Source organism: Hippocampus zosterae, chromosome 7 (assembly GCF_025434085.1).
Source record: "Hippocampus zosterae strain Florida chromosome 7, ASM2543408v3, whole genome shotgun sequence".
NCBI lineage: Eukaryota > Metazoa > Chordata > Actinopteri > Syngnathiformes > Syngnathidae > Hippocampus > Hippocampus zosterae.
This window is the reverse complement of record NC_067457.1, coordinates 17,216,225-17,241,290: the sequence shown is the minus strand read 5'-3', so window position 1 is coordinate 17,241,290 and position 25,066 is coordinate 17,216,225. Positions and strand designations below refer to the sequence as shown.

Genomic DNA, 25,066 nt, shown 5'->3' with positions numbered 1-25,066 from the left:
TCAAGTGGAAGTCATGTCTTGTTTTTGGACACGAAAGGGATGGGAAGTTGGATTTGTCAATTCATCCCTAAAAAAATATTGACAGATGAATTGATTATTTTAAAAGTGTTGCAACTGAACTGTCAGGCGTTATCCTTGGTGTGTGCCCCGTTTTTGCCATCACCTAATTCAAACGTCTCATTTGGACGGGCAACGTCCCCACAAAGATGCAAGCTAGCTCGGCGGGTGCCTTTTGGGATTTTTATATATTTTTTTGGAGTACTATACACTTTAGTGCACGTCTGTGTGTGTTGAGGGAGGGGTCGGGGAGGGTTTGACGGCGCACATTAAAGAAACGCACACACACCTTGAGCGCGACGAGGTCCCGGTGCTCATTAGCGAGACTGCAGCAGCTCCGATGGGAGCCGCTCGGAGTGTGTCGCGGCTGCCAGCTATGCTAGCGAAGCTCCCGTCTCTACAAACATGCGCACGTGCACTTGAATGTGAAACTGAGCTGTGAAGTGCTACCCCCCCCCACCCCCCTCTCATGTTTAGATAGTTTGAGAAAAAGCATTTTTAGAACAAAAATGAATTATAATGCGAATAGTTTTACCACACAGAGCATTATTATTTGTTATGTTTTAATTTTTTATATTTCTTTGTTGAATAGAATGTGCTTAAATCATCAATTTTCTCACTTAAATGTGTCATTTGGGGGGGATAAAAAATGTCTTTATGGTAATTTTTAACAAACACAAACGGCTGAAACTGAACAATGGAGTGAGTCGTCCTCCTCCATTGCATAAAAAAATGATGACAAAACACATTCATCGATATTTTAAAGTTAACAATTCATATTTTCAACGGAATAAATACAAAAATAGGCTCAAGGTGGAAAAACTATTGTTGAAATCAGGTGGAAAAAAAACACCAGCGGGCTTTGTACAAACTGGGTGTGGCGACACGTGTCTGCTGTCAACTCCTGACACCCGCCTTTGGATAATGACAACCCCCCCACCGACCCTCAACGTCCCCAAGAGTGGAGAAATCAAGATGGCAACTTGTTTTTATGCAACGCAAACGCACGACTTGTCAATATTGACACACCCTTTTCAAAGAGTTGAAAAGAATTGAGTGAGTGAATGAGGTCAGAAATGCAATGGGAAAGAGAAAAAAATGGTTTCGAAAGCAAATGATGTTGTTGACGACATACCTGAGAGTCAAACAAAAAAAAAACAGGGAAATAAAATGTGGTCAGCCAACAATATCATGGCTTCTTCATTCCGATTTATTGTGGTTTCAAGAATTCACAGAGACCTTCAAGAAATATCGGAGAGGAAAAGGCAGCAATCAAACCCTGAATTTGAACTGTTCCGAATAATTTGATTGAACAAACTCATTGACAGCAGTGGACCTTGAACCTGAGTGTTTACTGCCAGCAACGAATATGTTGATCGAGTCCCATTTTTTTTGAAGGGCGGCCTTGCCCAGATTGTCTGTGAAATTCAGCTGTGTAAAACCACTGCAATGACAGATATCGGCTTTGCATCGCTTCGGATTGGAGATCAGCACACCTTTCGAGTGGAAGATAAAGATTAGGCAGTGAATATCAGTTTGGCCAGTTGATAATCTGGAAGAGAAACGCCAACAAGTTGGAAGTCGGGAACGGTTGAGGCAACTCTGACTTGAATGGAGGGTGTGGTACAGTGAAACTCCTCGACAACGAAACCTACATGGGCGAAAATACCCCCTCGTGTGAAAACATTTTCATGCATTAACACCATACCTACTTTCCTGCCCCCCCCCCACAACGAAAACCCCCCGTTTATTTCCCTTTTTTTCTTTCTACACTGACTATATGAAGTGTATGCTCATACTTTGCACAATTGGAATAAAAATAAAGAGTACATGTAAGTTTGTGTGTGCTTCTACACGTAGCATCAAATTTGCTACACTGAAAAACCCCCTGTTGTGAAATATTTCTTGCTGCAAACATGATTTTGTTGTAGAGGAGTTTCACTGTATAAACAAAATGTGTGTCACAGTCAGTTGTAGAAAATGTGTTGCGATTACGAGGGAAAAGGTAACATGGCGTGAAAAGCGTAGCCGTGTCGAAAAGTCGCTGTCAGTGTTGCTAACGATGTGTTATTTATTTATTTATTTAAAAAAAGAAAACTGTGCACGTCAGTAATCATTATTTTTGCTATTGAAAACCTTTTCACGGTCTCGTTTCTGTTGCTTTGTAATTTGAAGGGTTACAAAAACAACAGACATCACCCCCCCCCCCCTCAATTTCAGAAAGCATTGTTCTCGGTGAAACCGACCCGTCCGATGACGGAACACAAACAGATCGAGCCCCTCATTTGGCGTAGACAATTATTACGTGGATATTGTTGACTTGCAGCAAGCTGGTGTGTGTGTGCTCGCGCGCGCGGATGGAAAAGCGGAGCAGCCCGTAAGGGTAAAAAGCCTAATAGGGGGAATCTGTCGTCTGGGCTTGTTTGATGTCAAACTAATGACTTGAGGAAACGAGCTTGTGACAACAAAGCACAATTAATGAATAATGCAGAGGCAAATTACGGGAGGCTGCGAGGAAGCGCGGTCGCGATGGCCCGGCGTGCGACTCGGGCATTCGGCGGCGATGACATCCGATTTTGAACCTCCCGCCCCTTTTAAGTCACTTTTAAGTGACTTAAAATTCCACTTTTAAGTCATCGAGGACTCTTGATCATGTAAATTCTGGGCTCGAGTGATAGCCGTCTTGCCAGAGGCTGAGCTGCGTTGTGTTTGTTTACGCCGTAGCAAATGTTGCCGCCTCACCGCCTCTCCCATTTTGTTTTGGGCAGGACGACAGCGATGGGATCCCGTGGTCGGAGGAGCGGCTGATGCGAAAGGTGCTGTACCTGTCTCTCAAGGAGTTTCGCAGTGCGCAGAAACGCCAACTGGACGGCCATGCCAGCGGCAACCAAAACGGTAAGCACTTCCTGGTCTTCCTTTGCGTTTAGCTCCGCCCGGTTACAGCAAACAATTCCGATTGTCCAGGATGCCGCCTAACACTTTACAACTCGCCTCAAACCACCCCCCGCTTTCAATCTTGAGGTGATGTCTTGCTGAAAAGTTTTAGCGTGTCTCTCGGACTGTTCAAGAGGAGTGACTGATTTGTTCTCACCGCTGCATAAAAACAACAGATGACAATGGCACCGGACCGATCAAATTGACTTGTGGGGAAATCGCTAGATGACCATATTTGGACGTACCCGTTTCCAGCCCAATCGCAAGTGATGAGTGTAGTTATTAACCCGGCTCACATTTGTGTTTTTGGCTGATCTCACAGAATGTCATCCGGCCACATTTCGTGTGCCGCGTCACGCTTTTTGCAAAGGGCGCGGCCTTTGATTTGCGTCAGTCACCGTTCGCGTCTTCTTCCTCGTGCCGGGTTTCCATTCCGCAACAAAGTGGATCCGACTTACCACTCCCATTTTCCTACCCGTCGCTCTCCGATCCTCGCCGTCCGGCGTGTCTATCAGCCTCTTCCTCCGAGGAGCCCGCCCCCCCCCCCTCGCTTCCCTCCATTTCCGCTGATGGAGGAGCTGGACGGTGGCCAGGAAACGGAAGAAGAGCCAGCTTCCAATTAGCAATCCAGCCCCTCCCTCTTGTTGGTCCTCCGACTGTCGCTTTCTGTCCGATGCTACCTGGCGCTCGCTATATTTGAAGCGTGATTTGAAATAGTGTGGCAGCACCATCGTAAATGTAACGGCCAAACAGAAACGGCGCGTCGCATCACGTGATCTTTGGTGGTTTTGCAACATACACCGTATGTACCCCGCGCCTGTTCCCCAAAGGTAGCTGGGACAGGCTCGCCAGGATAAGTGGTTTCGATAATGGACGGATATTTCTCTCTCTCTCTCTCTCCATCTCTCTCTCACTTTCTCGATCGCCAACTGTATTGTCTCTCACCCCGTCTGTATCGATCTGTCTATCACTCTCACTCTCTGATATCTCCCAAGGCTCTAGACCAGTACTTCTCAATTATTTCCTGTTACCCCCCCCCCCCCAAAAAAGCAGGAAGAAAACAATTCGCGCCTCCCCAACTCTCTGCCGCCATTGTTTTGAGTACACCTCTGCATTACATTATATCCTTATTGACATTAACTCATTCACTCCCAAAGATTTAAAATGTCTTTTCAGACTTGGTCCAGAATTGGCTGGTACTGAATAAGTTAAAGGGAAAAAAAAGAATGAAATATCATTCAACTTACAGCAAAGAATAACTTTGACATTGTTTTTAGTCTGAAACAAAAAAGATGTTCAGTGCATCAATTTGATTCTTGAAAACTAAAATTCAATGAAATTAAGAAAGAGCAAATTCAAATTCAGTCCCGCAACATTAACTCGGGAGCACAAAGTATAAAACACTTTAGTCTACAAAACTAAAATGAATCAAACAAATTGAACTCTTTCAGGGACCGTGGCCACTAGAGTGGACAGTTTCTCGTGTTCTCAGGTAACAGGGTGAATGAAATCAATCAATAAAAATGAGGAAGTCATGGGTGAATTACACCTTATTAAAACTATTAAATCCGTGACTTGTTTGCATTTTTTTTTTCACTTTAAAATTATCCTGCGGGCCTGATCAAGCTTCGCCGGGGGCCGGTTCCGGCCCGCGGGCCGCATGTTTCACACATATGCCTGGACAGCTTATCACTAACAATCCGGTCATCATCAATGTCGCTGACTTGGTAACTTAGATGAAAAAATGTTGACGAGCGAATGGATAACCAACCCGAGCTCGGTTAGCGTTGCTTGATTTGCTTGAGTCCCTCATCCTCGTGATAGCGTCGCTGCCGCAAACTGCACCGGGGGCACGCTTGGATATACATGTCACTCGTCATTTGCCTTTTCATTGTCCTCGTATCAAGCCTCCCTTTGTTTTTCCCGTCACACGTTGCGACGCCGTGCGAATCGTACGCAGCGCGTAAAAGTCCCAACATTTGGGATGAATTGTATCAAACTTATTAGCCTGATGACTACCACATGTCGGCCGAGCTAATTGCGCGTCGGCATTTGATTGCCGTTAACGCCCCCCCTTGCTCCCAATTACACCCGCTCCGGCGCTTTCTCTTTCCTCTCTCTCTCTCACACATTTAGCTCGTCTTTATCGAAATCATCAACAAACGATGGGACGTTACGCTCACGTATCACCGTGGCTTTAATGTCTCGTCGGCCTCAAATGATGCTAGGCTACGCTACGCGCCTCTCTGGGGAATTAGAGGGAAACGTAAGGAGGCAGCAAGCTCGGTTAAGCACGCATAAATCTGATTAGAATCAAGAGCCATCAGGATGCCACTTTGCACATCACTTCCTACCCCCCCTCCCCCAATTGAGCCTCCATCATCCTTCCGGCAGGAGAATTTGGCAGGTATGTTTCACGCTTCCCTCTCTCCCTTGCCGCCGTAACATCTCCTGCGCTGCCCCTCACGCGGGCACTCATGTGCAACATGTCAAACACGTCTTCAGTAAAGCAAGAGAGGGGCTAATGAACGGGGGCCTCCGCTTGTTTGTTTGCCTTCTTCTGGGACATCAGGCATCACTCACCCCCCCACCACCCCGACTGCAATTAATGAGCTCGCTCCTGCTGCTGTGCCCAATTTTAGCCCTGTTTTTTCGACTCTTCCTCTGGAGATTGTAACATTTTCAAAGACGAGGCTACTCAAGACCTCCAAGTTTCCGAATTTAACCCAGGCTCGCTTTAAGATCAGGACTGGTCGCCAGTCTCCACTTGATGATTGGTGAGACTTTCTCCTTAATAGTTTTTGTCTTCAAGAAAAAATAATTTGGGTGACCCGCTGTTTGACTGCACGTTGGCCTCACATTGCAGAGTTCCAGGGTTCGATTCCGGCACGGGTTTTCCTGTGTGGAGTTTGCAAGTTCTCCTCGTGCCTGCGTGGGTTTTCTCCGGGTACTCCGGTTTCCTCCCACATTCCAAAAACATGCGTGGCAGGTTAATGGAACACTCAAAATCAGGGTGTCAAACTCAATTTTAGTCCATTCCAGCGGAGGGCCATTATGACAGTGAAACTACAAAATTATTATTTGTACACGACACATTAAAAAATTACTCGTTTTGAAATCAGTCACGTCAATTATTATAGTTTGGGAAACAGGGTAACAAAGTTATTGCAAAATCTCAACGTTTATTGCTTATGACAATTTGACATTTCGGTACAGATTTTCGCAAGTTGACACACGTTATTTGCTTTCACGGGCCACATAAAATGAACGGGCGGGCCGGATATGGCCCCCCGGGCCTGGAGTTTGACACCGTGCTCTAATGTGTGATTGTGAGCGTGGATGGTTGTCCGTCTATGTGTGCCTTGCGATTAGTTGGCAACCAGTTCAGGGTGTCCCCCTCCTACTGCCCGATGCCAGCTGGGATGGGCTCCAGCACGGCCACCACCCTTGTGACGAGAAGTGGATCGGAAAATGAAAATGGATGAATGGAAAATAATGTGATGACAACCATCAGCGCCCTCTGTTGACTATCTGCCCCAAAACATTTTTAATGTGGTGACTAAGCCACACTCGGAGACCTGGCAACGCGATGGTCTTACTCATCTCGGCGCCGCTAGTTTGCTTCCTGACCGCAATGACGCTTTCCCCGATGACTCCACCGCCGCTAACAAGAGCAGACCCGTTTTGAGATTGCGTCAAACGGATGCGTTGCGTTCTACGATCAAAGCAATTTTCAGTCAGGCTAATTGATACTTTTGCCTTTAATCTCAGTGACGCTGCCGTTTGAATTTTTGGGGCAAGAAAACTGGTCCGCACCTCTTCCTGATACGCACCGGAATGACCAGAAAAATAACCTGGCCCGCTCATCTTACCGTTGACTAGGTGCTGGATTTTATGTTTGGCTTTTGCTGCCAAGCTTGAAGACCTTCTTTCCGGAAGATTTCATGAGTTGGAGGGGGTTTTGCATTTGTGGTGGAGTCCCATTGGTTGATGGCCGGAAGGGAAAAAAACCGCTCTTCTTTTGTGAAGGTGACAAGCCACAGGGGTGATGTACTGTACTTTTATCATTGAGTCAGGCAAATGGAATTCCACCTCAGGCGTGGGCAAGCATTAGAAAGCATCCGAAAAGGCGCGGTGGCGGCGGCGGCGGCGGGGTTCTCGGGCGCACTCATTGAATCATTGTTTTGTTTTTACGAGATCAAGTAAAAGAGCAGCCTGCCAAACCTCAAAACCACTCAAGCGCGAGTGGCTGTCAGGATGACGCGGAGTGATTGGCAACTTGCAAACTCCTTGATTATCTCTCAGCTTGAGAAACCTCCTTTTTTTTTTTTTTGCAACCTTCGATGACTGTTTCGGTCTTGGCTTAGTTCCTCACATTTTCTTTTATGCTCCTGTTAAATCACGCGAACTCCGTTTAAGACAGCGTGAGAAGCGCTTAGCAAGTTATTAAAGTCGCGATCGCATTTTTAACGTGCTTGAGTCTTGTAAATTTCCGGTGATTTCTTCCCCCCCGGATGAGTCGTCCTCCCAATTCTTGCCTTTGATTTAAGGATGTGTTGGCGCTTGTTATTGTCATTCCGCCCAAGTGGCTCAATATTTAACGATGCTACTTGCTCTCTTGACTTTTCTGCACGTTTACGCAGTGTCTGATGTCTAACGGTGCATCGTGAGTCATCTCGTTAAAATAAGAGGGAGGGGGCGTAACAAACAATTTTGTAATTCCCTTTTAACTAGTTAAGTGCCAATGACGGTGTGGGTAGGCATTCCTAAATTCCGGTTGGTTCCTAAAGAGAACCGTATGCCTCGATGTCGGGTGACACATCCAAAACAGAAAAATCAAGATTTTTGTTCCCTCTCCTTTTTATTTCTTTACAGAATACTTGTTACTTGGATTACTGGATAAATGTATAAAAAACATTTTAATTTATAAAAATAAAATCACTGAAAAATAACAGGAAAAAGGACCTTGTTTTTTTTTTGCATTTCTTTTTTTTTAACTTTTCAAAAAAGGTAAAACATCGGAGGAAAAAAAGAAAAAAAGGGTATTTATTTTATTGTCTTTTTCTCCTTTTTTGGTTTTTCTTCTTTTTTTCGGAAGAAAAGAAAATTTAGAAAAAAATATGAAAAATGATGGAAATGTGAAAAATCGCAACCATTTTTATTTCTTTACAATTTTTCAAGAGGGAAGACAAATATTTTTCTCAATACAGAACTTGGCTTCATTTCTAGAACGTGATAACAGCAGCTGGAACAAACCTCTAAATAAAACAAACGACAGGCTCATACGTATCTAATTGTAATATTATTTTCTAGTCAAGATATAAAAAGAAGAAAGAGTAAAAAGGTTCGAAAGTCCATTTATTTTAATAGGCCTCACATTTATTTACTTTTTCTTCCGAATTGGACCTTCACTGTAACCTAGCGATGGGCTGAATGTGTGGCCGATGCTCATCCCGAACTTTGGTAATTCCTCGCTAACTAACTCCGTCTCGTGGCCTTCTTTCAGGCTCCTTAGCCAACGGGCAGCTCAATGGCTCCGGCTCAATGGGCGGCCAGAAAGATGGCGGCTCGCTGCACGCGGCGCGCCTGGACAAGGGCGGCGACTTCTGCGAGGACGGCCCGGCTAAGAAGAGGTGAGACGCTTGACGCCGCCGCGCGCGAGCCGCTCGCGCGCCCACTATAGCAGGTGTGTTGTTGTTGTTTTTGTTCCACATGCTGACAGGCCATCAAAGTGAAGGGGGGTGGGGTCTCGGAGAGGTAGGGAGTGCTTCGGAGGAGAAGGGGGGCGGCTTGTAGCAGATGTTCTTCAGTAATGAGCAGCCCCATTCAGCAGCACCTGCCTCTTTTCCGTCACATGATACTGTAAATGCGAGCTCTCGCGTATGGGAAGAGAAGAAGAAGCCACTTGAGGCTTTCCTGCTGTTCGGCGTGGATGTGCATGACGCCGAGTTGCAAGGAATTTGAATGTCCTTCTTTTGTGAGTAAGGCCCAGTATGACAACGAAAGTTTGCTAACGTGCCAGTGTCCACCTGCCTGTGTGACATTTGGTGGACTTTTGGTAAATTTGGTGTCGCTTGTATCGCGCTTTTCTACCTCTAGTACTCAAAACGCTTCACATCGTTACCTCATTTACCTACTGGTTGACGCAGCACTAGGAGCAACTTGGAGCCAGGGGAGGTCGGCATCTTGCTCAAGAACACTTTGACATGTTTGCAATGGCCGGGTCGCGTTGGGGAAACGACCAGTGTGCCATGGCGCCCCTTTTTTATCCTAAGTTTGCCAACAAAAAATTCTGAAGAAGCATTTCCCCGAAAAGACGCTGGAAGTCTGCTATTCTGGTTCCAAGCAGCCATTAAATTGACAATTTTTGGCATTTACAGGCTTTTTGTTTTTTTAACTTTTTCATTTTTTTAAAATTAGGCCCTGCCTACCAATGACGTGTACGTCAGTCTTTTTTTTGCGTCATAGAGAATAGGAGGGTCTAATGCAATCTGAGAGAATGAGAATAAGCCGTTTGCATTGTAAATCATGTAAAAAAGTGACCAGTAGGTGGCAGTGGTGCCTCAGGTGCTAGAAACGCATGCTTTTACAAAAAGCTCTTTTTCTCCGTTTTTTGCCCAGGAATCGCCATTTCCATGAAACATTTTTTAATGCCGATTGCTGAAGAATGGAAAAAGATAGAAACACATTTTTTCTGCTGAAAGAAGAGTGTACGAACTTTATTTTGGTAGGCTCCATGTTTATATAGCATTACAACCAAATATTCTGTGGGCCTTGCAAGATCTGTCCAAATTCAGTAAAACGCTGGGATTGAGGGGGCTGCTCCAGTGAAAATGGCTGCGATTGAATGAGTAAGTAGGCCTTTTTTGTTGTTCTTGGAGATTTTGTCAGATTGAAACCAAATTTGAACCCCGCATATCGGACAGAAAGAAGACGCTAAATTGCAAGCCTTTTGTCAATCATGTGTAATGTAGCCGACTGAAGCCAGTTGCATTTAGTAACAAAGACATCAAGACTGTCCCTGAAAAAAAAAACAAGTTCAAAGTGGTCATTTGAGGGTCCTTATGGACATTTTCAGGATGACGACTCTCGATTGGAAAGCATTTGACTTTCACGTTCACAAACTGGCTGTAAAACACAAACCTTTAGGAAGCGAGGTCCACATGGTTTGAACCGAACGCCTTATGTGTGTGTGATTTTTATTCAATAGTTACTGCAGGCGATGTCTGACTGACTAAAAGAGGAAGAGGAGGTGACCTGGTGGGCTCCTATCCTATATCCTCGCCAAGAATAAACAATCCACCTTGTGTGTCGGTTTGCGGGGGGCGTCGCGGCGTTAAAGTGCAATCTGGACGTTCGCGCTTTCCTTCTCTTCTTGGCAAGTTGGGTTCAGCTGGGGGCCTTTTCATTGTCGTCTCGCTCGAACGCATAAAGAGGCGGCCGGTGGCTCGCGCAATGAAGAAAAGGCTTTCTATCTGATGCTAATGAAACGGCGAGCGCGCCAAGCGCCTGGCAGCGGCCCTCTGAGAAGGCGCGAGGCTGCCGGGCGGCGACTGAGCTTACGCCAGCAGCTTTTTGCACCTGGCTCTAGCCTACAAAGGGAACGGATCACTGTTTTACGCCGGCCGGGGGAAGACCCTCGCCAAAAGAGGGGATGGAAAAAGCAGAAGGACAGGTGCGAAGGAGTGTCGGGTTTTTGGCAGGAGACGGCAAACTTTAGAAGTCTTTTGAGAGCCGTGCCGTGTTTGCCTTCCCATGCTCCTGAGATTCACTCAAAGACAAGCGGATCCTTTAAACACGGTGGGGCCTGTCGCAGACCGCCGCCGCCGCCGAGGGCTCCACCTGCCAAGTGCGCACTCGCAATTCCGTCTCATCCCTACCCGTGATTTTTTTTTCCTGATTAATACGTTTTCCAGAAGTTTTTTTTGGTACAGAGAAACTCCTCTACAACAAAATCATGTTTGCGGCAAGAATTTTTTCACAACAGGGGCGTTTTCACTGTAGCAAATTTGATCTCAGATATAAACATACACATACACACACAAACGTATGTGTTCTCTTTTTTTTTCTTCCAAGAATGCATAAGTATGAGCAGACACTTATTTGACACTTCATATAGTCAGTGTAGAAAGAAAAAAAAGGGAAATAAACTGCGAAATTTACGATCAGCATTCACTTTCACATCCATCAATTTCTTGGATAATGTCTTATTTTGCTTCCTCCGTCTTTCGTTTTGATCACTTTTCCCCTCTCTTACAGCGTCAGAGCTCTTCTTGTCTTAACTGCTTGACATCCAAAGGTCCGTTTTGTGGCCATTTTAGCAATGCAAAGTTCTTGCTGCGTCTGAAACTAACAATAACAAATACTTCCTGGACTACTGCGCATGTGTAAACCAATGTGGTGGTTGCTGTTGCTGTTTCCGAACAAAGCAGTAGAGGTTGCTGTTGGATCTCGTCGCGAGGCAAGATCAGAGAAAAAGAGTTCGTATAACGCAACAGGGTTTTTTTTTCCTGTTATATGGGGGGCAGGAAAATGGGAATGATGTTAATGCATGAAGATTTTTTCACACTAGGGGGCATTTTTCACCCATGCAGGTTTCATTGTGGAGGAGTTTCACTGTAGTCGGTACCTAGTCTAGGTACAACTAGTTTTGTTGCCAATTCTGGACTCTCCATTTCTTTATCTTCCAGAACTTACCCAACCATTCTTTTGTTGTGTCTCTGATGCTAGCTCGGAAGCAAGTACTGTACATTCTCAAGTCAAGTTCAACAACCCTCAATCCCCCACAGGACCACGAGAAAGAGAGAGAGAGAGAGAGAGAGAGAGAGAGAGAGAGAGAGAGACCGAGAGACCTCCAAAGAGTTACCCACCCCCCACACCTCCACCCAAAAAATGGGTGGCAAGTGTGTGAGGGGCTTATGGTGGTAGGCACGTTTTGGCGGGGCTAATATTTCCTTACCACTTAACATAACCGTACTTGTACCTTGTTAGTCCATCAGTTGCTGTCGCGGGAATCCACATTTATGCGACCGTTGCGGCTTGCCGCATTGAGAAAAGAAAATCCGTGGCGAGCGGTGACATCCACGCGACGGACACAAACGAGTCGCGGACAGGAGACACCGGCGGTTTCGATGAATACGCACAAGCAGGAAGTTAGCCATCTGCCTTTCCGCACCTCGCGCTTCTCCCAACCAGCCGACATTTTTGCTTTGTCTCACCCCGAAGTGATCCAACGATATTGATCGTGAAGAGCAAGGAAACGAGATCTACTTTCTTATCACCGCAATGCGAGTACAAAGTTGTTCTGGTAATGTGTGAAACTTCCCTCAAAACTGCAAAATCCCCCCCCCCCCCACCCTTAAGACTATTTTCTTTGGTTTCAAGGTGATATTTCCGCAGCGCTAACTTCTCTCTTCACTTGTTTGAAACGTGATATGTGTCCATATACTAGTACCCCCCCTTCCTTCCCCCCTCCTCATCCATCTTTGCTTCTCCTGCCACTGAAAACCGTTTTTGGCTCCTTGCTCAGCCAAGACACGCACACGCACACACACACACACACACACACACACAAACACACACACGCAGGCTCACTCAGCTGCTGCCGCTTGTTTTGTTTCCACTTAATGAATGTTAAGTGCATACACACTCGCTTGTCGAGCGCAAGAAATATCTCTTGTCGGGATTGGCCGAATTTCCATTGAAGAGGGATTAAGCGCACGCGCGCGCGCTCGCATGCACGGCGAGAGCCGTAATGTGTCTCTTGATTTACTTTAGGTGGTACTACATTGAAATGGAGCGCTTGAGTGACTCCATTTCATGTTTCCGCAATTAGGGGCCAGTTATTTAATGGATGCCAGGCCCCAAAGAGTCGCCGGCGGGTGTTCGCATGAGCAACTCAACGCCTCGCCTCAAATAGACAGAACTATTCTGTCTCATTGTTGTGAATAAAACAAATCCAAACAAAATACACACACACACTCACACACATGCAGACGTTCGATCTTGAGGGAACAAAATCCTGCAAGGCTTCCGCTTGGTGAGTTAAGAGGCAAATATTTACGAGACACTTCATGAGCATTTGAATGGTTGAGGATCCCCAAAATTTCACAAAGTAAGTTAAGCCAAACAAGGTCGTGGAAGGAATAAAAAAAGAAAAAAAACATGAACCTACAAAAATGCGAGTTGACGTAACAAATCAAAACTGCGCGTACAGTGAGAACGAAAACAAAGCCGACGCGACTCAGGGAAGACGTGACTCATGGGATCCGACAATGATCCGAAAAAGGCGAAAAGAAAGCGGAATATGTGTCTAAAAGCCACGCAGGCACGGGCGACGACGTAAACTCCACACAGGAAGGCCGATGCCCGGAAAGGCTTGACGACTCAAGCGTTTGCTTGCTACATTTGCAGTCGTCATCGTGTTTGTCGTGCGTGCGATCTGCTTCAATTTGTCTACTGAATATTTGTCATTGTTTTAATTTCCTGTCGGGCTGACGGCGAGCTAACGATGCCGGTCGGGTACATTAAGATTTTTAGTCATTAACTGCGTGATTGCAGGATCGTGGCAGTGTTTTTTTTTTGGGGGGGGGGGGGGGTTCGTTTGTTTGCTTATTTTTCCCTCACATAAAAATGTCTTTCTCGTCGGCGATGTCAGACAAGGCCAAGGCTGGCAAGCCCCGTGCTACGTCAACACCAATCGGGAGGTATTCTCCCTGCCGTTCTTTCTCCTCGAGCGCTGCTGGCTTTTTGCCCAGGTGGCGTTATTTTTTCCTTGAGAGGGAGGACCAAGTTTGGCAGGCGACTTTTTTTTTTTTTTTTTGGTTGACTTTTATTTTGTTAGTGAAGCTTGCTACCTGCAACTTATCCTCATGATCTGACACTTGAATTTAGCTCAATGCTTAGCCTTCTTCCTGGAAACGCTACTGTTTTACTCCACTTGGCCCTTAGTGTCTTTTTGGATATGTGTTATGCTTTATATATTCATGTATAAATTAACGTGAATAGTCACACAATGCTTTCTTTTTTTTTTCTTTTATTGCTTTTATTGTTTCATTGTGTTAGTATTAACATTACTGTTCATTATAAAATAACATTTACCGTATTTTCCGCACTATAAGGCGCTTCGGAGTCTACGGCACACCTTCAATAAACGGTCTATTTTAAAACTGTTTTCATATTGAGGACGCCTAGAATAGAAGCAACAGTAGTGGCTGCGGTTGCATTATCCATCCACTAGATGGAGCTGCGCAAAAGGAATACAATACAATACAGCTTTGTTAATGTAGACTAGAGCCTTCACAATCGCTACAGCTGCAACAAAACACTTTACAGAACATTTTTTAAAAACTACATCCAAGAAAGCACAATATTGATCCATATCGAAGGCACATCGGATTGTAAGGTGCACTGTCGGCTTTAGAGACAATTGGATGCTTATAGTGCGGTAAATAAGATATTTTGATTTTTGTTTTCCATTTATGCTGTTCAGATTTCAAATGTATTTATTCTTTTCTTGACATTGACATTCTTGAATTTTATCTTCTGCGTTTTCCTCTGTAGTGGCTTTCGAGACTTTGAATTTCACTTGGATTTGTTGGTGGTGGTGATTTTAGCTCAAATAAGCAAAAATTTCATTATTATACTTTATTTGTCGTATTTATTTGTTGTTGCGTCGTTAGTTTTTAAATCTTTTATATTTCTGGCCCCAAATCTTTTTTTATGTGTGTGTGTGTGTGTGTGTGTGTGTGTATGTATATATATATATATATATATATATATATATATATATATATATATAGCAGACAAGGAATGCGACAAAATATCTTGCCTTTTGCGATTAGTCAGATTTTTTTCTTTAGCTCTCTTGTTTAAGGTTTTTGTATTGTTTTGTATTGTTATTAGGTGTACCTAATGTAGTGTCTGCTCAGTTATTCACAAACACGCACACCTCCCACCTGGTGCTCCTGAGCTTTTCGGCGGTCCAGAAAATAGACAGAATTGACACCGCGCCGCTCCCTGATTGAAGCCTAATGGCCAGTTTGGCACCTTTTGGCAGGTGGTAGCCGCGGCAAATGCGGCGCGGCGGCCCCCCCAAGCACACGATTTGATGTTCCCATTCACTCGTCAGCCTGGCAGAAAATTGACGGAGATGGATCTCATTGCCGCTGCGGTTACGGTTAAACGTCAGTGTCGCGAGCTGTGTGGTGAGACGGGGTGCGACAAGATCAAATGGGCACCTTGCAAATTCGCCGTAATGGAAGAGTTGCACCTCATCTCACGAGACCTTTTTCTTTCTTTCTCGGCACGGTGGTTGACTGATTAGCACGTCGACCTCACAGTGCGAAGGTGCAGGGTTCGATTCCAGCTTCAGCCTTCCTGAGTGGAGTTTGCATGTTCTCCCCGTGCCTGTGCGGGTTTTCTTCGGGTACTCCGGTTTCCTCCCATACAGTAATCTCTCGTTTATCGCGGTTAATGGGGACCAAAACCACCCGCGATAAACGAAAATCCGCGAAGTAGCGACCAAATAACATATACAGGTTAAAAAAAATAATAATAATTAAAGTCCGCAAACAGTCCGTGAGAAGCTGCAAAACAACAGCGAGTCACATAGAGCAATATATACAGTACTGTACTCCATGTATATAATTTATTTATTTTTAATGAATATGTTTGAAAAAATCTGCGATGCACCGAATCCGCGATTAACTCTAAATTGTCCCGAGGTCTGAATGTGGATAGTTGTTCGTCTGTGCGCCCTGCGATTGGCTGGCAACCACCTCAGGGCCCCGCCTACTGTCCAAAGACAGCTTGGATAGGCTCCAGCACGCCCCGCGACAGTTGTGAGGATAAGCGGATTAGAAAAAAAAATGGAAGTAACCATCAAAAGCGGAAGATTGGCGATGAAATCAGAGCAGATGGAACAAAGGCAGTCGGGAGTCCATGTGAACGAATGTGAAGTTGAGCGCAAGGTGCACACGTCCACCGCCATGTTGTTTTGAAAGCAAGTGTGGCTGTGTTTAAAAACTGCACGAATGTGGCACACCATCGCCTTTGCCGGGTTTGATGTAGAAGACAAAGATGACTTCAAATGGAAGGTGCAAATTTTCCGCTTCCAAGCTGCATGTAACTAAACCGCACACACGCCCGTGTGAACACACATCGCTCTGTGCTGGCTAGAAGTAAATCACGCTTTTTTTTCTTCTTCCTCTCAGGCCTCGGCTGCAGGCGCAGAGGAAGTTTGCGCAGTCACAGCCCAACTCGCCCAGCACCACGCCCATCAAGGTGTCTGAGCCCACCGGCCTCAACGTGGGCCAGGCCACCCCGGCGCCTGCCGCCACCACCGCCGCCGCCAACGCTGCCGCCGCCTCTTCCTCGTCGCTGTCACCGTCGCTTGCCGCCTCGTCCCTGTCGTCATCAATCCAGGACCTGTCCCGACGAAAACCCAAAACGGAGGACTTCCTCACCTTCCTCTGCCTCAGAGGTAGGACTGCTGCCACCTGCTGGACAGAATTAAAACGGTTTACAATGCAGGCGAGCACACAATGGCACCCTAAAAGGAATGACGTATAAATACGTCAATGGTAGGTGGCCATTGTGGATTTATACGTCATGGGGATTGAATGAGTTAAATGCTGCTTTCCCACTGGGATATTTCCACTCTGCTGCTAGCAAGTATTTATAGAGCCAGGTTCAATGTGTGTGTTTGTGTGTGCGCGCAAATGTACGCGCGTGTCCTCCGTTCATGGTGTTCAGGTGACATTTCCCGCATTAGAGGCTTAGCATGATGCCGGCTACGCGAGAGAATGTCAGCACGGCCCCCGAGCTTCAGATGCTACGAGGCCCGGGGGACTCGTTTTTTGTCACATGACCACCAGCAGCCTAAGATTGCGGTGCCGCGTGTTCTCTGCGATATCGCACTTCATCTTCGCCGCTTCAACGTTTGCGCGGGCCATGGCTCAGTGGTAGAGTGGTCGTTTTCCCAACCCAGAGGTTGGTGGTTCCATTACGAGCGTGTCGAAGTGTCCTTGAGCAAGATACTGACGACATCGACTTTTTCTTTCCCCCTAGCGCAGCAGCTTGTTTGTTGTTTGTCAAGTGTTAAACGTCACCTCCCACTTCCAGCTTTGCGCATTTTTCCCACCCATTTTCTGTCGCTACCTTTCACGCAGAAAAGCGACGGGCGGTGTCTGAACTAAATTTTGCACCACTCAAAATGTTGTCGCTGCATGTGCGTAACGTCCTTTGGGATTATTTCTCCCCGCTGATCAAGAAGCAGCTGCTGTTGTTGTCCTTTTCCTGCGGGCGTTGCAAGTAATTGGGGGCGGGGGGTGTTTTTGTCCTGATGCAACGCGGGAGTAACTGCAAAGTCCCTTCCCAACTCGGGTGTTGGTGTGTGTGAAAGCCAATTGGGCCGTCGCCTGACTGTTTGCCGCTAGCGGGCATGAGTGTGAACGCGTTATTTGACGGAGGCGATAAGGTTAGACGACGACGAGTTTCATTGTGTACACGCGCTCCTGGAAACCGTACGCCTTCCGCAAGAGCGGCTGCCATTTTGTGCCTTAGTGTTAGCTTGCGCGTGGGGTTCAAGAGGGAGGGGAATGAGCGTTAAGTGGAACTCCCACCTTGGGGATACTTTGTCCACAGTATGCCCAAAATTCTTTAGTCATGAAGGTGTTTTTACTATGTAGCACTTTTGACTTGGAAGCATATGTTTTCCTGTTTTTGTTCAGGCACTGGATTTTTGTCAGAAAATGTCGACTTCTGATAGTTGGTGTTTACATCATTGTTTTGTTTGGGGCTACTCTTACCCTGGTCCCTGTAAAAGTTCCACTTTGGATGGAAACGACTGAGGTGTCGAAATCCAGTCTGTTGAATCCTGCCACTTTGGCTCCTACTCTTCCCCGGTGCGCCTGCGTCGACGAAAGCCCCACACGAAGGCTAATTTGTCACATTTTTTGACCTTCATGTCGGGGGAGAAAAAAAGGGAGCTGGAGAAATTGGAAGGTTTGGTAATTATCAACCTGGCCCTCGTCCCTCACCCTAGAGTCGCGTTATAAATGACAACACTAATAAGACTCTTTCAGGCCTAATTAGAATTTGTTCGCGGCTGCGATGGGAGCGCACGAAAAGTTGCCGCCATTGGGAGGATTGCTCCCGAGAACCGCCAGAGAGCTCGCTTATGGCCTTCATGCTGTTTGTTTGTGCGCGTACACATGCATGTGTGTGTTGGGGTAGCGCCAGTAAAATTAGTTGTTCTTCGCAGAGGTTACCGTATTGGCCCCAAGACGGCCCTGATTATAAGACGACCCCCTCTTTTTCAAGACTCATGTTTGAAAAAAGACTTTTTGAACACCAATTTAATTTTTATACAGAAAATAATGACAGTTCATCTAAAACAAATGATTCTAACAATATATTTGAGAGGAAAAGCACGTTATTTTGCCTCAGTCAAATCTTAATATCTGAAATTTAAATAGGTAAACTAAAGTGCAATTACATTTGTAAATGAATGGCATCTGGTTTTTGAAATGTAAATTACATCATAACTTCTACTCAATTTATGATGTAATTCATCACTTACATCATAACCAGGTTAACCTGGCCGATCTTCAACCTACTTTTCTCCAGATTGTTGCTACGTTTCTCCATTTATTGTTATCTCTTCTATTATTTTCATCTCTTTTCTTTCTTACCGCTATTTTTTTTTTTTTTATTCTTCGTGCTACCACTATTTTCATTTTTATTCTTCATGACAGGGGTTCACTTTGGCCTGGGGAGTCAAGTTCAGTATTCGCTTCAATGATATCTGGCGCCATCTATCGTCGTGAATGGGTATAACGTCTATACCCCGAATATAAGACGACCCGCACTTTCTTATTTCAATGCAAAAAAACACCGTCTTATATTTGGGCCAATACGATATATACCTTGTGGTGGAGTGTGGTTATGTTTATTATTATTTTCTATATTGTGGTTATATTTATGATGTGCTTAACCCTTTCGAGGACAGTGGTTACTACAGTGGACAATTTATCATGTTATGAAAGAGTTAAAGATAGAACACGACAAGACATCAGTGATGCTATTCGTTAGCCCGTCTATTGCATTTTATAAGGTGTGTTAGCATGATGCTAAACAATCAAAGCGATGTGCTCGCGTCAAACGCTGTTCAACATCAACATTTTTTCCCCCAAACAAAACCTGACGTCTTCTGTTTCCTGAGTAGGAGCAGGCGAATGCTCTTCGTCACTGGCCTCGATAGATGGAATTAATCAACAATCATTCTCAGACAAATTCAATGAAATTGGTTCCTTTCTGGTCAAAAGGCCTCCTCCGTCCGACACCAAAGGCCCCATAATGCCTCCGTGGCCTGTTTGCCATTGACTTGCTGACCCCGGGGTCAGCGCACTAAATTACAACCGTTTAGCTAATGAAGCCAGTCATTAAGAGACTGATTTGGGTCAGCGTGCGTGTGCGCGCTTGCCTTTGTTTAGCGGCTCTGTGATTCCTCGTCAAAGAGACACGGGGCTTCAGCACACTTCAATTCATGCTTTCAAATAAGTCACCGTTTGGCAAGAAAGAAAAAGGGATTCTGCCCGGCAACAAGTGACCGCCAAACCAGGGAGCTCAAATGCAACCAATCAGACGTCTGACGTAGCCTACATTTCGCTTGACGGACGGCGCCATGCGTTTTTGTTTGTTTCGGCAGGTTCGCCGGCATTGCCCAACCACATGGCTTACTTCGGTAGCTCTCAGGAGGAGGAGGACCTCGGGGAGGTGGAGGACGACGACAACGACGAGGAGCTGAGGAGCAGCGGCGGCTGCGGGCATTTGCACAGTGTGCCGAGCGGCGGCGGCCACGCCTCCTCCTCCTTCTCCTCCTGCTCCTCTTCTTCATCATCCTCCTCCTCTTGCCATTCCACACCACGCAAGGGCAAGCCCCTCGCACGCCAACCCCTCAACGGCCACGGTAAGAGAAAAAACAGTTTGATCTTCTCCTCTTAATCATGCTTTGGATCAAATGAAAAGCACACCCACAAAAAAAGGAGAGGTACATATTTCCAAATGGTGCTCAACTTTGTGTTGAGGATCAAATGTAAAAATAGCTTTGTTAATATTGAATCACTGTTCTTAAAGTCTCGAATATATTTGAAAAATGAACAATTGGACGGTTTTCAAATGTTTTTATGTTTTGGCTTGAATGGAAAAAAAAAAAGAAAATGGGTTTTTCAACTATTACTTTTGATCACGTTCTAGGTAAAAACCAAGAAGCTCATGAAAAAGATACAAACTTTTTTTTAAGATATTACTTTTCATGATTTGGATTAAAACAAATATCTTTTTTATGTAGATTTTTGTTTTCTATGTATTCAATTTGCTTTTTCAAATATGAGTTGTCTTCATGTTTTGGGGAAAGGGATTATCAATATATTTGTACAATTTTTTTTTCCAGCTATAACTTTTCTGGAAGGGGCAAACACTTTATCTTACGTTTTGTGTTTTGAAAAATAGAGCAAAAAAACTATAAGCGTATCGTACCGTATTGTCCTCACGATAAAACGCTTCGGATTATAAGGCGCACCTTCAATGAATGGCCTATTTTAAAACTGCTTTCATATATAGGGCGCGCCGCATTATAAGGCACATGGAAAAGAAGCTACAAACGTGGCTGCAGTTGCATTATACATCCACTAGATAGTGCTACACTGAAGTGAATACAATACAATAAAGCTTTAATGATACGGAGCGTTCACCACCGCTGCAGCTGTAACAAAGCGCTTTACAAAACATTTCAAATACTACGTCCAAGAAATCACAATATCGATCTACGTAGAAGGCGCATCGGATTATTAGGCGCACTGTCGGCTTTTGAGAAAATCGAATGCTTTTAGGAAAATACTGGACAAGTTTTCCCAAATACTGCTTTTCGATCAGCGCAAAAATGGGGAAAGTTTGGAGATGCATCCTTCACAAAAATTGCTTTTTTTTCGTGTTTTGATTAATAACAAAATGGTGCTGCGTGTTTTTTATGGTAACTTTTCAGAAAAAAAAAATTCTGCACATCCACGCCATGATTTTGTCTGATGGAATTTTGGCTAACCAGCGCGTCTCTCTCGTCGTCATCGGCAGGGCTGACCAACCACAGCAAAGCGGGCATGCGGGAGAGCCCTCGGCCCAAGGCGGCGCCTCATCCCCCTCCTCTTCCGCCCCCGCCCCCGCCGCTCCTGAGGGAACGCAGCGAGCGGGCCGAGGCGCGCGAACACGTCAGGATGTTGCAGGCCATGGCCGGCGCTAACGCTAGCACCGGCGCCAAAGGCCTGTCCATCAGGAGGGCCGCCGAGGAGCTTCGCAAGCAGGTCAGACCATAAAGTGCCGCCGTATTTTGGAAGTACGTGTCTTTAAAAAAAGTATATGTGGTCTCCATGCTCCTTGCAAGTACGTTCATTTTGCCTTTGTATGTTGTGTCTGCTTTCGTGTGTCTGTGTATATGCCCGATATGCGTGTCCGTGTTTTAGTTTTGAATGTGTGTGCATGTGGGTTTATCTTTTTGATTGTCAGCCAAGCGTTATGTGTCTCTTGTTGTGTGTTTGTGTGTCCAGCGTGTGTCTCTGGGGTATGTCCATTTTGCGAGTCCACGTGTTAGCATGTACCGTCTTCTTGGTCGTCTACTTTTTCATCTTCTTGTGCTGCTGCACACGTTCGCGGTCTGCCTGCCAGGTGCCAGCTGGGCACTAGCGACGCATGATGTTATCAAGACCCGCCTACATACTCCCAACCTCCCTTTCTCGCTCTCACTCTCAGCTAATTCCTTTGCATCCTTATTTTCTTCAAGATGGTAGGGAGGAATTTCAAGTTTGCTCAGCAAATAAAATAAATACAATTTTAAAAAGTGTGATGACGTACATAATCTCGAGCAAAAATCCGGGGGCCCCCTCACGGCAGCAACATTTTTCACAGCCCTAATCTCTCAAATTAGGGCCGCGCAGTACGGCAAAAATTTCATGTCTTGATATTTTTGCCAGATGTCTTCATAACAATACGATAACAATATTAGTATGAGTTCGGTAAAAATTAAGCATTTAAAAAATACTAATAATAAAAAGTCATCCAATTTAATCAGAATTTAGGGGCAGCAATCAACATAAACAAAAATAATTCAATCCCTATTGAACTGCAACTGTGCTTCAATAATAAATAACAATTTTATGCGACAGCAAAGTATTTGCGTGTGCGCGTGCGTTAATTGTATCAACATGTCTTTTGTTCTATGTCGGCCCATTCAATTCGCTGTGTTGACACATTTGTTTGTTTGCAATTAGTGTGCATATGTTTTTTAAAATGTATAAAAATCCAAACTGTAATATTAGATTTCTAACTTGCTGTTTTGTTGTCATATTCTCCAAATAATTGGTCTTCGCGTCGCAAATGTGGTAAATTCAGTAAATTTAAATACAGTAAATTCGGCCAAGCAATACTCCCGTATTGGCCCGAATATAAGACGGCCCTGATTATAAGACGACCCCCTCGTTTTTCAAGACTGAAGCGTGAAATACGACTTTTCGAACGCCAAATTAATTATTATACAGAAAATAATTACAGTACATCTGATTATAACAATATATTTGAGAGTAAAAGCCTGTTATTTTGCCTCATTGAAATCTAAAGAGCAATTACATACGTAAATGAATGGCTCCTGGTTTTTGAAATATAAATGACATCATAACTTCTCAGCTGCCAGTCTTCCACCCACTTTTCTCCAGATTGTCGCTACGATTCTCCATTTTCTGTTATCTCTTCTATTATTTCTTACCGCTATTTTTTATTTTTCTTCTTCGTGCTACTGCTATTTTTATTTTCATTATTCGTGACAGGGGTTCACTTTGGCCTGGGGAGTCAAGTTCGGCATTCGCTTTAATGATATCTGGCGCCATGTAGCGTCGTGAATGGGTATAACGTCTTGACCCCGAATAAAAGACGAACCCCACTTTTTCAGTCTTATTTCAATGCAAAAAAACCATCGTCTTGTATCGGGGCCAATACGGTACTTCCTGTGTGCAGCCGTGATGCTAACCCCCTGTCCTGTGGTCCAATCTTGGCCTCGATCAGGTCTCCAGAGTGAACGGGCTGACGCGTCTGAGCGCCCTGCAGGCGGCCGCCAAGAGGAGCCGCGACTTCCGTCTGCCGTCCAAAACTGTGAAGAAGTACACGGCCACCGTGTCCAAGGGCCACGTCACCTACACCAAAGCCAAACAGAGGGAACTGGACAAGAAAACCAAACTCAGCAGCAGCAGCAGCAACATGGCGAACAATCATAATCAGCACAGCCAGCCAGCAGCCAGCAACAGGCTGACCTACTCAGGAAAAGCAGCAGCAGCAGCGGCGTCGGCGGCGGCCTATCACAGCAATGCAAAAACCCGCAAACAGGTGCTATTAGCCAAGGGGCTGCACGGGGGCGACCCCGCTGCCGCCTCCCGCCTCAATGGGAGGCTGAACGGGCAGCAGCACAACAACAGGGAGGACGGCCAGGGACACGAGGGCGAGACCCCCGGGCGAGAAGGTCTGCGCAACTCGAAACGGCGCCTGGAGGTGGTGCTGCACTCGGTGGAGGCCGGCGTGCTCAAGGGCGGCCAGGAGCCCAAGAAGGCCAAGCTCCGGCCTCCTTCGCCGCCGCCGCCGGAAACGCGCAGCGGCAAGAAGACGGGCCACATGCGGTCGGCCACCCCCACCACCCCGCTTTCAAACGGACGCCTTTCCGAGCCGCCGCCGCCCCCCGATACGGAGCCGCCCGCCCTTCCGTCATCCACGCCCCTCGCGCAACAATCCTCTTCCACACCAGCAGAGTCGGTGAACCAGCGGCCTAAGCGGGCGTCGGCCGGCAAGCTGATGTTGATCCGACAAGCACAGCAGCAACTGAGCAGGTCTCACGGCCGCGCCGCCGCAGCCGCTTCCTCCCCCTCGTCCGGCCACAATCACTCCCGCGCTCCCGGGCACGGCACTACCTCAGACCCCCGACAGGCCGCCGGCGCAGCCTCCCCGCTCGCTAACCGGTCGGGACCGCTCAGGCCTCCGCCGACGGGGCGGCTGGTCGACCGCGACAAGGAGTGGGAGCGCGAGAAGGAGCTGGCGCGGCAGAAGGAGCGCGAGCAAGAGAGGGAGTGGGGTTCTCGGCGGAGCCGTCCCGAAGGGTGGGCGGCGCTGGGCGAGGTGCCCGTCTTCCTGCCGGACTCGCGCGAGTTCCAGGACCCCATGGCCTACCTGGATGGCGTGCGGCTCCAGGCGGAGGCGGCCGGCGTGTGCCGCGTGGTGCCGCCGCCCGACTGGAGGCCCGAGTGCAAGCTCAGCGAGGAGATGCGTTTCGTCACCACCGTGCAGAGGGTCCACATGCTGGGGCGGCGCTGGGGCCCCAACGTGCAGCGGCTGGCCTGCATCCGAAAACACCTCAAATCTCAGGGCATTACCATGGACGAGCCACCCGTCATCGGTAAGATGCCTTCACGTTAGCGCGCTCTCCTGGATGTCTTTCTGTGGCTCGTGCATTCATCATTTGCTAGGAACCTCTTTTACTGCACTTTTGCCCAAAAATTCTTGTTTGTCCATGATCGACGTCAGATATTTCGGGATGAGTGGGCATTGCTTTTAGCGGTATTTCGCCAATTAGCAAAAAGAGTGCAAAAGCGCACCAAGGCCAAAGTCCCGGAATCTGACCACTGTTGGCTCCAAGTTGTGTCAGAAATCAGTTTTATTTATTCGCAAAAAAAAAAAAACACAAACATGGCATCTACGCTGATATTTTTTTAAATAATACATTGGTCTAAAGCAGGGGTGTCAAACTCGTTTTTGTCGCGGGCCACATTTCAATTACCGTTTTCTTTGGAGATCCGTTGTGAATTTTGGGAAACCATATAAACGTTTAAGCACCTCCACATATTGCATACACAGCGCACAACAAATTGGTGGATAACTAGTTTTAAAATAAGAAATCAAGAATAGTCAAGAATTAATCAAGAAATAATAATTAGTCATAAATAATAATTAATAAATAATGTTTGTCTCTGTGTGCCCTGCGATTGGC

General features: G+C 46.2%; 1 protein-coding gene and 1 long non-coding RNA gene across 2 annotated transcripts in view; one reads left to right on the top strand and one right to left on the bottom strand.

Moving 5' to 3' along the window:
- The window catches only part of LOC127604303 (uncharacterized), a 154,550-nt gene that overhangs the window by 110,337 nt on the left and 19,147 nt on the right, over positions 1-25,066 (bottom strand). The gene's annotated exons all lie outside the window — the stretch shown is intronic.
- The window catches only part of jarid2b (jumonji, AT rich interactive domain 2b), a 62,449-nt gene that overhangs the window by 26,871 nt on the left and 10,512 nt on the right, over positions 1-25,066 (top strand). Inside the window, exons 2-7 of the mRNA XM_052071017.1 lie at positions 2,826-2,952; positions 8,498-8,624; positions 16,206-16,474; positions 19,703-19,963; positions 21,124-21,350; positions 23,101-24,475. Coding sequence (XP_051926977.1) covers positions 2,826-2,952; positions 8,498-8,624; positions 16,206-16,474; positions 19,703-19,963; positions 21,124-21,350; positions 23,101-24,475 — 2,386 coding nt within the window. The remainder of the gene's footprint in view (positions 1-2,825; positions 2,953-8,497; positions 8,625-16,205; positions 16,475-19,702; positions 19,964-21,123; positions 21,351-23,100; positions 24,476-25,066) is intronic.